Source organism: Paramisgurnus dabryanus, chromosome 1 (assembly GCF_030506205.2).
Source record: "Paramisgurnus dabryanus chromosome 1, PD_genome_1.1, whole genome shotgun sequence".
NCBI lineage: Eukaryota > Metazoa > Chordata > Actinopteri > Cypriniformes > Cobitidae > Paramisgurnus > Paramisgurnus dabryanus.
Window position 1 is genome coordinate 20,540,715 of NC_133337.1, and position 15,594 is coordinate 20,556,308.

General features: G+C 37.3%; 1 protein-coding gene across 1 annotated transcript in view; it reads right to left on the reverse strand.

The window, feature by feature from the left end:
* The window catches only part of LOC135749885 (thyrotropin-releasing hormone-degrading ectoenzyme-like), a 117,399-nt gene extending 104,059 nt beyond the window's left edge, over positions 1 to 13,340 (reverse strand). Inside the window, exons 1-2 of the mRNA XM_065268569.2 lie at positions 12,067 to 13,340; positions 9,697 to 9,970 (exon numbers count right to left, since the gene is read on the reverse strand). Of these exons, the coding sequence (XP_065124641.1) occupies positions 9,697 to 9,970; positions 12,067 to 12,758 (966 nt within the window). The 5' untranslated portion in view covers positions 12,759 to 13,340. The remainder of the gene's footprint in view (positions 1 to 9,696; positions 9,971 to 12,066) is intronic.
* Positions 13,341 to 15,594: the final 2,254 nt, after the last annotated feature.

A 15,594-nucleotide genomic window follows, 5' to 3' on the forward strand; every position in this document is an offset into this window, starting at 1 on the left:
CCTCCCTCTGTAACAGAATTTTATCAATATCGCCACCCCTTCTGGGTATTCTAACATGTTCAATTCCAAAATAACGAAGAGTCGACAAATTGTGTTTCAAAGCATTGAAATGTACAGCAATGGGGCTTTTTTGATCATTTAGCCGTATATTGCTTCGATGTTCAGCAATACGCGTTTTTAAACAACGCTTTGTTTTACCAATGTATGCCAATCCACAAGGACATTTTATCATGTAAATTACATTCTTAGTGTTACAGGAAATAATTCCCTTTATCTTGAGTTGTTTTCCAGAATGGGGATGGCTAAAGGTTTGACACTTGGTTGTAAAATTACATTGAGCACATTGTCCACATCTATAATTACCATCAGGAACTGAAAAAGGATTGATCGAACGTTCCGATCCCCGATCGGCTCTAACAATCATTTGCCGTATATTAGGGGCTCGTTTATAAACAATTCTTGGTGGCTCTTTACAGACTTGTTTCAAGGATGGATCAGAACTTAAAATGTGCCAATGCTTGCGTACTACATTGGCCAACTCATAGCTTAAGGAAGAATATTGAATGATACACGATAACCTGTTGTCGGTTGATTTTGACGCTGTTCGAATAAGGCACTCTTTTTGATCATTATTTTCAAAACGTGCCACAGCTTCTTTGACCCATGTATCGGCATAACCCCTTTCATAAAATCTTTGACACAAGTCTTTACATTGGGTTTCATAACTTTCCTTATGAGTACAAATCCTACGGATCCTCTTAAACTGGCTAATCGGAAGGCTCTTCTTTAGATTCGTCGGATGAAAACTCTGACCATGTAAGATGGTATTTTTATCTGTAGGTTTTCTATACAGATCGGTCACTAGTCTAGTGTCCTCTTTTATTATAAGTAAATCCAAAAAACTAACCTGAGATACATTAAACTCTAAGGTGAATTTCAGATGTTCACTGCTTCGGTTTAAAAAAAGATGAAAATCAAGTAATTCACTCTCCGAGCCACACCATATGAGAAAAACATCATCAATGTATCGACGCCATAAAAAGATATTCGACAGAAAGGAATTAACCATAGGATTAAATACAAAGTCGTGTTCAAATTGACCCACATAGAGATTGGCGTAATTAGGGGCCATAGTGCTCCCCATTGCTGTTCCCTTAATTTGTAAAAAGTATTCATCTTTAAAGATAAAGAAGTTTTTTGTCAAAACCAATTTAGTAAGTGTCTTTAAACAATCAATACTAGGACTCTTATTGCTGTAACCATCACGTAGAAAAAAATCAATAGCTTGTATGCCACCATCATGTGGTATGTTGGTATATAAGGACTCCACGTCTAGTGTCACCAATAGTACCTGATTATGAGGTAACATAATGGACTGTAATATTTTAATCATATCCATAGAATCCTGTACATAGGAAGGAAGACCCTGGACATAAGGTTTCAGAAAAAAATCAATAAATACCGACATTTTTTCTGTTAGTGAGCCCATACCAGCAATAATAGGTCTACCTGGTGGTTTTGTCAAATCTTTATGTATTTTTGGTAAAATGTATATCACAGGTGTAGTCGGGTAATCCACTTTTAAAAAATCTAATTCATTTTTAGTTATATCACCACTTGTCAAAAGGCATTGCAATGTTGTATGAATTTCATTCTTAAAAGTAATAGTTGGATCACATTTCAATTTCTTATAAAAAGATACATTTTCCAATTGTCTATAAATTTCTTGATCATAGTATTGTGTATCCATAATTACAATCGAGCCTCCTTTATCGGCAGGTTTAACAATTATAGAACTGTCAGTTTTTAATTCTTGTAAAGCATTTCTTTGGTCTTTAGGTAAATTATTAAAAGTCACATATTCTCGTTTTTTATTCACAATTCGTCCCACGTCTCTTTCAACCAATCTACAATATGTTTCTAATGAATGATTTCGGTTCTTAGGTGGAATAAATGTAGATTTAGCACGGAAAGCTCGAGAGTTAATTAATGGATTGCTTTGACAAATATCAGATGGTGCATTTGTAGGATTTCCTATATGCATCACAGGTTCCAACTGAACATTACTCGAGAAAAATTCCTTAAGTCGTAACGTCCTAAAGAATTTTTGAAAATCAACATAAACTCCAAAATCATTACAATATGTAGTGGGAACGAATGATAAACCTTTTTCGAGGGCTTGTACACAATCAGATGACAAAACTTTACTAGAAATGTTCACTACATTATGACAATTCAATGGAGAAGTTTGTGACGAGTTCCATATTGGTGATCTCTTCTTACCCCGTCTGCAGGCTTTCTTTTTCCTCGTGTTCTGGAGTTTCGGACGGGGCGAGAGTTCCACCTCATTGAACCGTCTTCTAAAAAAGAAGACGAGGAAGAGCCAAAGCTGCGCTGTTCAAAGTCGGTATCATTGCCTGATGTTGGAGGTTCTGAATCAACTGTTCTTGGAGAGGTCCGCCAGTTGCGAGTCGATTTTTTTAGTCTCCAGGTGTAGACTCGCTGTAATTTGTAATCATCCGCATCTCTATGGAACTTCTTCTTCTTAATCGCTTTTATTTCCATCTCCAGTTGTTTTTGTTGTTGTTCGCATTCGGCAATCGTCTCCTTTAATTTGTCTTTATCCAAAACAGTCTTATCCAGATCCACACGAGTGGTATCAATTTCACCACGTACAGTAGTCAGTTGCTCCGTGATTTCTTGGATAAGAAGTACCATCAAATCGAATGAACATTTGTTAGTGATTTCACACCATTTGTCACAAAAAATGGGATTATTAAAACCCAAGGTCGGTCCTTTTTGAATCCGGAGTCCTCGTGGGATTCGCTTCTGTCGTAGATAATCACTCAATGTCACTGCATGTAAAAAGAGTTTAGTTTCTCTAGTAAGTAAATTGTTAAGTGTCCGTCTTAAATCTTTATTCCCACTGGTAGTAGGCGATATATCTTCAAAAAGTGATTCTTTCAGGATAATTCTTTCATAGTCCTCTTCTGAGAATTCAAATGTGTTACTAGTTGCCATCCTTTTTTCAACAAAAAGGGCTTATATCCCACAATGAGAGTCTTAACGTCAGGAGTGCCACACCAAAAAATTAATCAAAATAAGGAGTAGAATGTGTGCACATCCAAAAATATTTTGAGACAGGTGCTCGCTCACAAAAACACTAAAACACGAAAAAATATACGGCTAAATGATCAAAAAAGCCCCATTGCTGTACATTTCAATGCTTTGAAACACAATTTGTCGACTCTTCGTTATTTTGGAATTGAACATGTTAGAATACCCAGAAGGGGTGGCGATATTGATAAAATTCTGTTACAGAGGGAGGCTTTTTATATCTATACACTTAATACCCTATTTCCTAAGGGTTTAAACTTGGATTTTGATTTGAAACCTTTTTTGTGATTCTGTTGATATGTATAATATTTTTTTAAAAAAATTTTTCTTTTTTTTGTGTTTGCCTGTCTTTTAAATAATAAATATTGAGAGCCATAGTAGCAGTGTGCCGTTCTTTGTTTTTTCGTGATTTAGTGTTTTTGTGAGCGAGCACCTGTCTCAAAATATTTTTGGATGTGCACACATTCTACTCCTTATTTTGATTAATTTTTTGGTGTGGCACTCCTGACGTTAAGACTCTCATTGTGGGATATAAGCCCTTTTTGTTGAAAAAAGGATGGCAACTAGTAACACATTTGAATTCTCAGAAGAGGACTATGAAAGAATTATCCTGAAAGAATCACTTTTTGAAGATATATCGCCTACTACCAGTGGGAATAAAGATTTAAGACGGACACTTAACAATTTACTTACTAGAGAAACTAAACTCTTTTTACATGCAGTGACATTGAGTGATTATCTACGACAGAAGCGAATCCCACGAGGACTCCGGATTCAAAAAGGACCGACCTTGGGTTTTAATAATCCCATTTTTTGTGACAAATGGTGTGAAATCACTAACAAATGTTCATTCGATTTGATGGTACTTCTTATCCAAGAAATCACGGAGCAACTGACTACTGTACGTGGTGAAATTGATACCACTCGTGTGGATCTGGATAAGACTGTTTTGGATAAAGACAAATTAAAGGAGACGATTGCCGAATGCGAACAACAACAAAAACAACTGGAGATGGAAATAAAAGCGATTAAGAAGAAGAAGTTCCATAGAGATGCGGATGATTACAAATTACAGCGAGTCTACACCTGGAGACTAAAAAAATCGACTCGCAACTGGCGGACCTCTCCAAGAACAGTTGATTCAGAACCTCCAACATCAGGCAATGATACCGACTTTGAACAGCGCAGCTTTGGCTCTTCCTCGTCTTCTTTTTTAGAAGACGGTTCAATGAGGTGGAACTCTCGCCCCGTCCGAAACTCCAGAACACGAGGAAAAAGAAAGCCTGCAGACGGGGTAAGAAGAGATCACCAATATGGAACTCGTCACAAACTTCTCCATTGAATTGTCATAATGTAGTGAACATTTCTAGTAAAGTTTTGTCATCTGATTGTGTACAAGCCCTCGAAAAAGGTTTATCATTCGTTCCCACTACATATTGTAATGATTTTGGAGTTTATGTTGATTTTCAAAAATTCTTTAGGACGTTACGACTTAAGGAATTTTTCTCGAGTAATGTTCAGTTGGAACCTGTGATGCATATAGGAAATCCTACAAATGCACCATCTGATATTTGTCAAAGCAATCCATTAATTAACTCTCGAGCTTTCCGTGCTAAATCTACATTTATTCCACCTAAGAACCGAAATCATTCATTAGAAACATATTGTAGATTGGTTGAAAGAGACGTGGGACGAATTGTGAATAAAAAACGAGAATATGTGACTTTTAATAATTTACCTAAAGACCAAAGAAATGCTTTACAAGAATTAAAAACTGACAGTTCTATAATTGTTAAACCTGCCGATAAAGGAGGCTCGATTGTAATTATGGATACACAATACTATGATCAAGAAATTTATAGACAATTGGAAAATGTATCTTTTTATAAGAAATTGAAATGTGATCCAACTATTACTTTTAAGAATGAAATTCATACAACATTGCAATGCCTTTTGACAAGTGGTGATATAACTAAAAATGAATTAGATTTTTTAAAAGTGGATTACCCGACTACACCTGTGATATACATTTTACCAAAAATACATAAAGATTTGACAAAACCACCAGGTAGACCTATTATTGCTGGTATGGGCTCACTAACAGAAAAAATGTCGGTATTTATTGATTTTTTTCTGAAACCTTATGTCCAGGGTCTTCCTTCCTATGTACAGGATTCTATGGATATGATTAAAATATTACAGTCCATTATGTTACCTCATAATCAGGTACTATTGGTGACACTAGACGTGGAGTCCTTATATACCAACATACCACATGATGGTGGCATACAAGCTATTGATTTTTTTCTACGTGATGGTTACAGCAATAAGAGTCCTAGTATTGATTGTTTAAAGACACTTACTAAATTGGTTTTGACAAAAAACTTCTTTATCTTTAAAGATGAATACTTTTTACAAATTAAGGGAACAGCAATGGGGAGCACTATGGCCCCTAATTACGCCAATCTCTATGTGGGTCAATTTGAACACGACTTTGTATTTAATCCTATGGTTAATTCCTTTCTGTCGAATATCTTTTTATGGCGTCGATACATTGATGATGTTTTTCTCATATGGTGTGGCTCGGAGAGTGAATTACTTGATTTTCATCTTTTTTTAAACCGAAGCAGTGAACATCTGAAATTCACCTTAGAGTTTAATGTATCTCAGGTTAGTTTTTTGGATTTACTTATAATAAAAGAGGACACTAGACTAGTGACCGATCTGTATAGAAAACCTACAGATAAAAATACCATCTTACATGGTCAGAGTTTTCATCCGACGAATCTAAAGAAGAGCCTTCCGATTAGCCAGTTTAAGAGGATCCGTAGGATTTGTACTCATAAGGAAAGTTATGAAACCCAATGTAAAGACTTGTGTCAAAGATTTTATGAAAGGGGTTATGCCGATACATGGGTCAAAGAAGCTGTGGCACGTTTTGAAAATAATGATCAAAAAGAGTGCCTTATTCGAACAGCGTCAAAATCAACCGACAACAGGTTATCGTGTATCATTCAATATTCTTCCTTAAGCTATGAGTTGGCCAATGTAGTACGCAAGCATTGGCACATTTTAAGTTCTGATCCATCCTTGAAACAAGTCTGTAAAGAGCCACCAAGAATTGTTTATAAACGAGCCCCTAATATACGGCAAATGATTGTTAGAGCCGATCGGGGATCGGAACGTTCGATCAATCCTTTTTCAGTTCCTGATGGTAATTATAGATGTGGACAATGTGCTCAATGTAATTTTACAACCAAGTGTCAAACCTTTAGCCATCCCCATTCTGGAAAACAACTCAAGATAAAGGGAATTATTTCCTGTAACACTAAGAATGTAATTTACATGATAAAATGTCCTTGTGGATTGGCATACATTGGTAAAACAAAGCGTTGTTTAAAAACGCGTATTGCTGAACATCGAAGCAATATACGGCTAAATGATCAAAAAAGCCCCATTGCTGTACATTTCAATGCTTTGAAACACAATTTGTCGACTCTTCGTTATTTTGGAATTGAACATGTTAGAATACCCAGAAGGGGTGGCGATATTGATAAAATTCTGTTACAGAGGGAGGCTTTTTATATCTATACACTTAATACCCTATTTCCTAAGGGTTTAAACTTGGATTTTGATTTGAAACCTTTTTTGTGATTCTGTTGATATGTATAATATTTTTTTAAAAAAATTTTTTTCTTTTTTTTGTGTTTTCCTGTCTTTTAAATAATAAATATTGAGAGCCATAGTAGCAGTGTGCCGTTCTTTGTTTTTTCGTGATTTAGTGTTTTTGTGAGCGAGCACCTGTCTCAAAATATTTTTGGATGTGCACACATTCTACTCCTTATGTTGACAATCTGGACCAGAACTAGAATAAACCATCCAGGACTTGCACAAAAAAGTGCAAAGATCTAAGCTGTGTTTTTCAGGAGGGTTCACTTGAGCTTAAAACGCTTCAGAGGTATTTGTATTCTACTGCTTAACTCATCAGTTTACTCATTAAACACAGTAAACATTTTCCTTGATCATGTAAGTTAGTCCATGAATACATAATGAGCACATTTAGTATAGCTGTGTAGAATTTTCATTGGGATATTACAAGACCATTCAGCATTTTTAATGACATAAACGATATGTGACTAGGACTTAAGCAGAGACCCATCACAGCCGATGCAGTGTTTAATTCCAAGTGTGATCCAATCTCTAATGCAAATCAAATTGCAAATGTCCTTTATTTCACCTCTTTATATCAGTTAACATTAGGCAATTAGTAAAATGATAGATTTTTTAAAGTTTCCTACTTCAGAAAATATGTACTTTTATAAAATTATTTATTTGTGTAAGAAATTGTGAGTGTGTAAGCACATTGCTCAAGGCCACATTGGCTTGGAGGTTGATTTGGCTTGAGGGTATCAGCTAGCACTTGGAGTGGGTCCCTTTGGGCTTGCAGGTGTTTTTTGGGTTGGGTTGACTCTGAGGGCTCTATTTTAACAATCTAAGCGCATAGTCTAAAGCGTACGGCACAAGTGCACTTAAGACGTGTCCGAATCTGAATCTTGCTAAAAAGGTTGTTCCTATTCTCGTAATGAGTAATGGGTGTGTTTTGGGCGTAACGTGCAATAAATCAATGAGTCTCATCTCCCATTCCCTTTAAAAGCCAGTTGCACTCGCGCCATGCCAATTCCATATTTACATGGTAGAGTTCGTTAGTGGAAAAACTGTAAGCAGAGAAAAAAGAGCACCAGTTTAAAGCTGCCGTCAGCAAGTCTGGAGGATTGAGCTGATTTCAAATGTGTAAAATTTTCATGCCCCTCCCCAACTACCACCAAGCAACCTCCCTTCGAGCTCGTCCTTGTCAGTGTGTGTGCACCAGTATTATTGTGAACGCATACTTAGCAAGAATACTTAAATTACTTACATAACACTCAGAAATACAATCAAATGTTGATAAAGCACAACTACATGTTGAGAAAAAATTTGACAAGCTCTGCATCCAGCTTGAACCTTTTAATATCTCGTAGATTCCTCCACCTTTCACATGCCAGTCCGATATTGATCCTTGTTTTATTATGGGCACGGGCGCTTTCTATCTTTGTTTCCTTCTTTTCATTGGTTGTTTTTCTAGCTCTAGTTGTTAACCAAGGAATCTGAAGTTTGTGAGTGAATGTTCCAAGTGTGTTTAATCCAACACACTTGTGAACTTCAGGAGGATGCACGTGATATTGCGCACAAGGGGGATCTGTGGCTCGTGCAGGTACTGTGATTGACAGGCAGATTTTACACATCCCTGCGCTGATTGGACCAAATGAACCGGGCTGCGCTAATTATACCAAATGAACAGGGAGCAGTGGATTTATGCAAAACAAATAACATGCTCTAGATGGAGCTAGAAGCACCGATTTTTTTAGAAGCATAGTCCAATTTTTGTTGTTCTATCGGAGCATAGTGTTGGTTTCAGTGAATATGATTCACTTTAGCATTATGACAAAATTACCAGAATTTGGCAAAAATAATGCTATTTTATTTATTAGACCAAGTTTTTTTACGATAATATGATCAATTTAAATTTCATGATTTTTTATATTGAAGGTACATTCACATTATAAGCGACTAGCAGACGAGATATCGCAACGCAATCTCATTCATTTCATTGGAAGTCTGACGGCATCCGGCGACACGAGCGACAGTGACCTTTGATGGCTGGATGGGCGTGTCCACTTGCACAACAAAGTTGAGAAATGTTTAACTTTATGATTGACATTCGGTAGCGACTACCAATGAGAATGAAGCAGGGGAGTTCACGTCATCCGTCTCTCGTCAGTTACTGGAGTCTACGTTACTCATTTATTTATGACAACTATAGAAACGCCTCTTTTGAAAGAGATGAGCGACACACAGCGACAAAGTCGCTTATAATGTGAATGTACCTTAAGCTTTCAAACCCAGTATACAGAGGTACAGTTTACCACAGAACTCAATATAGCAGTCATGTCTTTCAATTTAAAACATTTGCAATAATGCAATCATAGTCTTTTTCTAACTATATCGAAACTAGACCATTACAACTATAACTTACACAAAAATAGACGTCCAGCGGCATTATCGTGATGGCCGCTGTGGGAATTGACTCGATAATTCTCGACCAGCTATGGACGGTGGGGTCTGAAGAAATATTTATGCATGTATGTGTGGGAGATGATTTTACCGCCATAAACCCAGACTAATAACTTCACTCCCATCGCCAATGTTTCTCCCCCACAATCTTTCCTCTCACTGCACACAGCCAAACATTTATGATGGATGGCATAAGGGGGCTACACTGCCACTTTGAAGATTGATGGGGTAAGCTAGAGCGTGGCTAACTGCTACAACCCAAGGTGTGAGTATAAATGCTCTAGACAAAAGCAACTTTACAGTCAGCATAGCAACGATGATCTGATATAAATAAGAGCAGCTCATGCTGAAGAAGAGAGATTCATTACATTAATATGAAGATGAGGCTGATCGATGTCGCACAGTTAAAGCCAATGAGGAATCAACCAACTTCCTTTTACATAATCTCACTGCATAAAAGGCACTCACCACTACTCCATTTTCTGTTACTGCTTCTCTGTAGGTAAAGTTGCACACCGCCCAAGCCAGGTAGTATGTGGACATGCGGGGAGTCCTGGAGAAATGGTTGGTCACCCATCCATCCGTGTCCGATGTGGACGCCTCTACTGGCATGTTGGACAGGGACTGATACGAACTTTCGTGTTTCAAACTCACTCTGAATGTGGCTTTATAGATTGGCTCATCGAAACACGGGAAGGCCTTTCGGGCATGAGTGGGTGAGAATTGTGTCACAGCAAGATACCTGCAGATTTTGACAGGAATAGAGAAAACAGGAAATATTAACGAGGAAACCATTATAGTGCTTCAGGTATTTAATATAAAAAGCAATCTCATTTATATTAATTGATTGACTTAATATGGATAATCTATTGACTGTTAGACCATCATCCCTTCAAAGTAAATGAGCGCTTTTGGTTGCAGATGGGTAATTTTAGCTTGGAGTCACAGCTACTAATGGACGTAAAACATTAAATGTCAACAGGTCTGAGAGAAAAACTGTTTTTGAGGTTTCATTTTTTGTTAACGCTGTAAACATTTAGCACATCTGCAACAGCACACCATCAAAACATTAAACAAACAAAAAAAGCTAATATTGACTTGCATGTAGTTGGTTTTGTGAAAACAATGAATTCTGAGAGTATTTTAGAAATCCAAAGTATTTATAGAGAGGGTCTAACATTAGTTTGAATGCAACACTTCAGCTACATAAAGACGTTTTCCAATTTACACCAGCCTTAACAATTAAGTGTTGTTCACGAATATAAGCACTGCCTCTAGGCACGGATTACACTAAGCACAATGATTTACATAGCCTGTTGAATCAAGAGTACTACTGAATAACAATGTCTGCTCAACAAGCTAAAGATGATGCTACTGTACAATGACTCTAGTAAGAATATAAATAAGACTTTACAGGATGCAAAACTAACTCTGTATGGATCTACAAAAGGTTAACACTGGAAATTTTCACAAAGTCTCATGGTAAGACTCATTGACAACAATGGTCAGTTAACAAATGTTAATTCAGATATGTTTAAATCTAACTGACCTCCCTCCATAACTAAACACTGAGGAAAACTTACTGTCTCAGACGGAGGTGGACTTTCGACTCTCTTCCTACCTACTACATGAAGTTGCCAACATGATCTCATAAAGTTCCATGATATAGTCATGGAATTTTTTGCTATTTTTTCCGTGCCATTCTCACAGAAATCTGCATTTTTCCGTGGTCCTGCCACGGACTTTCTTTTCCGTAGCATTCTCACGGATTGGTTACTCAACTGCTTTTTCCTATTTCCAAACCATTGTTGCTTCGGTTTAGGGTTAGATTTGGTGTTTGCGTTAGTATGTCACCTTAAGTATTGGTTTATCATATTTTTTCTTATGTATTCTTTTATATTTTTTAAACTTTAAACAATTGTTGCCAGGCGTTGGGTTTACAGTTGTGTTTGGGTAGGGATGTCATTTTATGTAAATCTAACCCTAAACCGAAGCGACAATGGTAAGAAAATAGGACAAAACAGTTGAGAATGCCATGAAAAAAATTAGCAAACAATTCCGTGACTATGCCATGGAAATTTGTGAGATCAGGTTGCTGGCCCTTATGGGTTGTTTGGGATGCTAACAGCCATTATGGGGGTTTTTTTTAGTCTTAATTTGGCCACAACTTTCTCTGTGTTTCAGCAAATGGAATGATTTTTGGTGACAAATCTTATATTGAAACACATTTTGAGAAAATGCTTTGAATTTCTACAAAAACTCAACAATATACAATGTGCAAATTTGCTACCCTTTTGTGTTGTTCGTGGCTGTAAAAATTTATCAGATTAATTTTTTTAACTTTTTTTATAAATAAGCCTAATCTAACCTCCTGATCAAACTTTCAAATGTTTACAAAAATTCCATGATTTTAACTCTTTAATTGCCAAGTTCATAAGGCAAGTCACTGATTTGGAGGGAAAAAGACAAAATGAGAGATTTTCAATATAAAACAGTGATTGTGCACTGGATTGTATTATAAGAGTAGGCTAACCATGTTTTTCTATATTGATTACCATTGGCAAAACCATAGTTTTACTACAGTAACCATATAGTTTATCCAACTGTTTTCTTAAAGGTTATTAGCGGAGTGATACATAAAGTTTCAGTTCAAGACTACACAACTCTTGGAACACAGCCTGCTCTTTCAAATCAGGTTCATAAACCAGAACAATCTGTTGCAATGTTTTCCAAAGTGTCCCATGACGATTACTACTACAAAATGTTGAACATTACATGGAAAAAATGTGACCATGAATGTATTGGAGAGTTTGACACTTGCATTACATGGCACATTACCTTCTTTCTCCACGTAGCACGTATGAGCTGCGGAAAAATCCTAAGAGTTCATTTTCAATCTGTGCATCAAATGTGATGTTGATCTTGTATGTTCTGAGTGGCTTCATCTCTCTGTGCAGCGCGACCACATACATCTGGTTGGGCGGATAGTGAAAGCGTCGGTGGATCCTCATGACGCCTGTTTTCTTACTGTCCGAATAAACCAGCACTTTATTCACCTCCAGTCTGTCTGTGTGCAACACGATGAACTTAGTGGAGTTAACGCATTCAAACTCAATGTTCACCTGACCGGAGAAAGTGAAATTATCCATGTACACGGACAGTCTGAGGTCGTAGTGTCGAGGGCGCAGGGTGCCCGGTAAGCGCAGATGTTTCCACGGCTGCTGGCCATCTTCTGATTCTCTGTGACTGATCCCGTTTCTGTCCCGGGACTGATTGGACTTACTGTTGCTAGACCCGTTACCGAGCAGAGTCCCGCTGATCTCCGCGGCGCATCTCTCGAAGCTGACGCTGAGCGTGATGGCGATGACAGTGACGATGATGAGGGTGAGGATGGAGATGGCGAAGCCCAGCACGAGTCTCTTGTGCACCGTGATGTGCTGTTCGGTAGTCCGGGGTCGGACCACCACACTGTCCGCCCACTGATCGGACAAAGTCCGGCCGTTCCTCATGCTCATGTCCTCAAGACCCATCGGCACGAATGTTCACTGCATTGGAAACGGTTTTAACACTACGTTAAAATTACTAAAATATACGAATGCGTTTCTTGTTGCTGCTAAACAATTCTGTTAAATAAAGTAATTTTTATGTTATATCTAGTATAAATGTTTATGCGCGCCAACTTATAAACTCCGGATGAAAACGGGCGGGTATAAATGGCGATAAATCACCCAAAGATTGTACCAAACCCACACAAGGGGTAGAAATTTTGATTTTGTCCCAAATAATAAGTTTTTAAAAACCATACGTGTACGCAATGCACGAAATACAAATCAATAAAAGCTCACTAAAAAACAAAAAAATATCGCATTTTGATTTTGTCAAACAATTCCAATTGTAAAATCGCGCGTGCACTCGGATGCTGGAGCTCATACAGTAAAATGCAGACGAGGTTCATACCGCACATCACCGCAAATCCACGATTTCTCCTTTGTTGAGTCCGATGTGTATTAAGTTCCGGCACACCTGCTTCATAATAAATCAGAAGAGTTGTGTATTTCCAATCTCTCTCTCTCCATTTCACCTGCCTCCATCCTCATCGCTGTTTCTCCCTCTCTGTGATGTGTCCTCCCTCAACCAGTGGTGCTCTCTCTCTCTCTCTCTCTCTCTCTCTCTCTCTCTCTCTCTCTCTCTCTCTCTCTCTCTCTCTCGTGTACAGAAATTCACTCCAGTATTTCCAGCGTATATGCTGAATTTGTGCAGAACTGAGGGAAATTTTAATTGTAAAACAAAGATTATTCAATAACAGAACAATGACAAATGCTTCAAATGTCCTGTCAAATTTCATTCATATTCCACACATACGCAACATTAGCATTTCAGGGAAGGTAATTTTTTAATTTAATGGTATGTTACAAAGTCCCTTACTATTAACTAGTGGTTATAACTATCTCTCAACATGAACAGAACCTTAGAGAAGTAATCATTTTTTTGTACAGAACATTAATCTATGTAATTAAGTGTAGTGCAGGAAAGTGTGTTTGGCTGTCTGGACAGGATTTCACTTTTATAAATATGCATAAGATTAAAGAGCACAAATGGTCTGATTCACGATATTACATTTCCTTTGGTGTGTAAGTGTGTATTTGTACATGTTAACGATAGGCAGAAATTACAAACCTCAAAGTAAACTTCAGGCCAATCACAACGTAAAGATTAGCTGGCCAATCAGGGACAGAGCTTTTCAAATCCGTGTGATTCGGGAAGAAAGTGAAATCTGGAGCTACAAAAATGTACGGTATGTGGAAAAAAAGTGTTTTTAACCATAAATCACGTGAACACATTGTATTATACCAAATACACAAAATAATGTTGTTTTTAGCAATGAGATAGGTGCTCTTTAAGTATGTTTATAATGTGCTGCAACCTATTTTAAGGCTGCTGTCCATGGTGCTGAAACAAAATAACCCTAAACAATGTCTAATTTCAGTACGACCACACGTATTACTGCATATTTGATTGGTAAAAAAAAGAGTCATGTTGCCTTGGTTGGTTTGTGTCAAACTCACTGGCATGTGCAAGCAAACACAGCAATAATTTAATAGTTTCTGAGACGCGTTCAGATCTATTTGCTTTGCAAAACTACAGTAAATATGTACAGACATCTATTTGCAATGAAAAATGACTGAACAACCTGTTCGGTTTTGCTCAGAGTATTTATTCTTTAAAGTGTTCATCCATCTTCCATCCATAAAAGCTTTAAACAATGACCCACACACATCACTGTAGCATCAAACACCTCATGTCACTTTAACTTTGCACATCTCACATCTCACGCACGCATTGTTTTTACAGTCTGTTTCATAAAGGAAGGCCAGTGGTGGCTCTTTGATCGACATGACGGCTCCAAATAATACTCTCAATTTGCAGCAGTTGGCATGGCTGGTTAAGCAGCACAATGGAAGGAGAGCAGTGAGCGTGTGTAGAGACTACTGAAGCAGCTATGAGAAAGAAGCTGAGGTGTAAAGAATATGTGAGATGAAGTGAAAATAATAATGGTGCTTCGTTGAAAATGAACTGATTGTATTCGGATTTGGAATTCCCTGAACTAGAACGGGCAGGATTGCATTTAGATTCTCTTCCTTTAAAGATCCTCTACACCCTCTTACCTTTCTGGAATTTAAAACCTATTCTTACGAAATAATGAGGCAGATATGGAATGTCTGTGAAATCTTTGGATAATATGGAAATGAAGCTATGAACCTGAAAAATAACACATTTCCATGTGGCATCTGCGCACAAAATTGTGCCATACATACCACAAGATCAGCCTTGAGGGAGTGTAAAGGGTTTAATTAAATAAAAAAAATGTCCTCGAGGGCAGCTGCGATTGCTGTGACACAGAGGCTAATTTCTTTAGAGAGCTAAAACAGAGAGAGAGAGAGAGAGATAGAGAGAGAAATTTTTAATGTGAGTAACCGAATACACAGAGCAGAGAAACATCTCCCCCTACAGTCCAGATATATGTATGCAGTTTACTTGATCAACCCGTTGGGAGGTAGCCAAATTTAGGAGATGTTTTTGTAAACTTTTATTGCAATCCTTGTCAATGGTGTAGTTATTACACATTAAGGATAACATTTAAGATTTATTTACCAGAGAAAAATATAAAAAAATGCTTGAATGTAGTAAAAAATATCCTTAAATGCCAGCAAGTAGTACATTGTTATTTTTTCTCTAAAAAAAGTTTGAAAGTTGTACACTAAAATTTAATCTCAGACATGATTGGCTTACATTTACAACAAAGTGTAGCCATTGTGAGAGTGCTAGAAAAAAAAAAGAAAGAAAGTGAGAACTTTTAGTCACTGT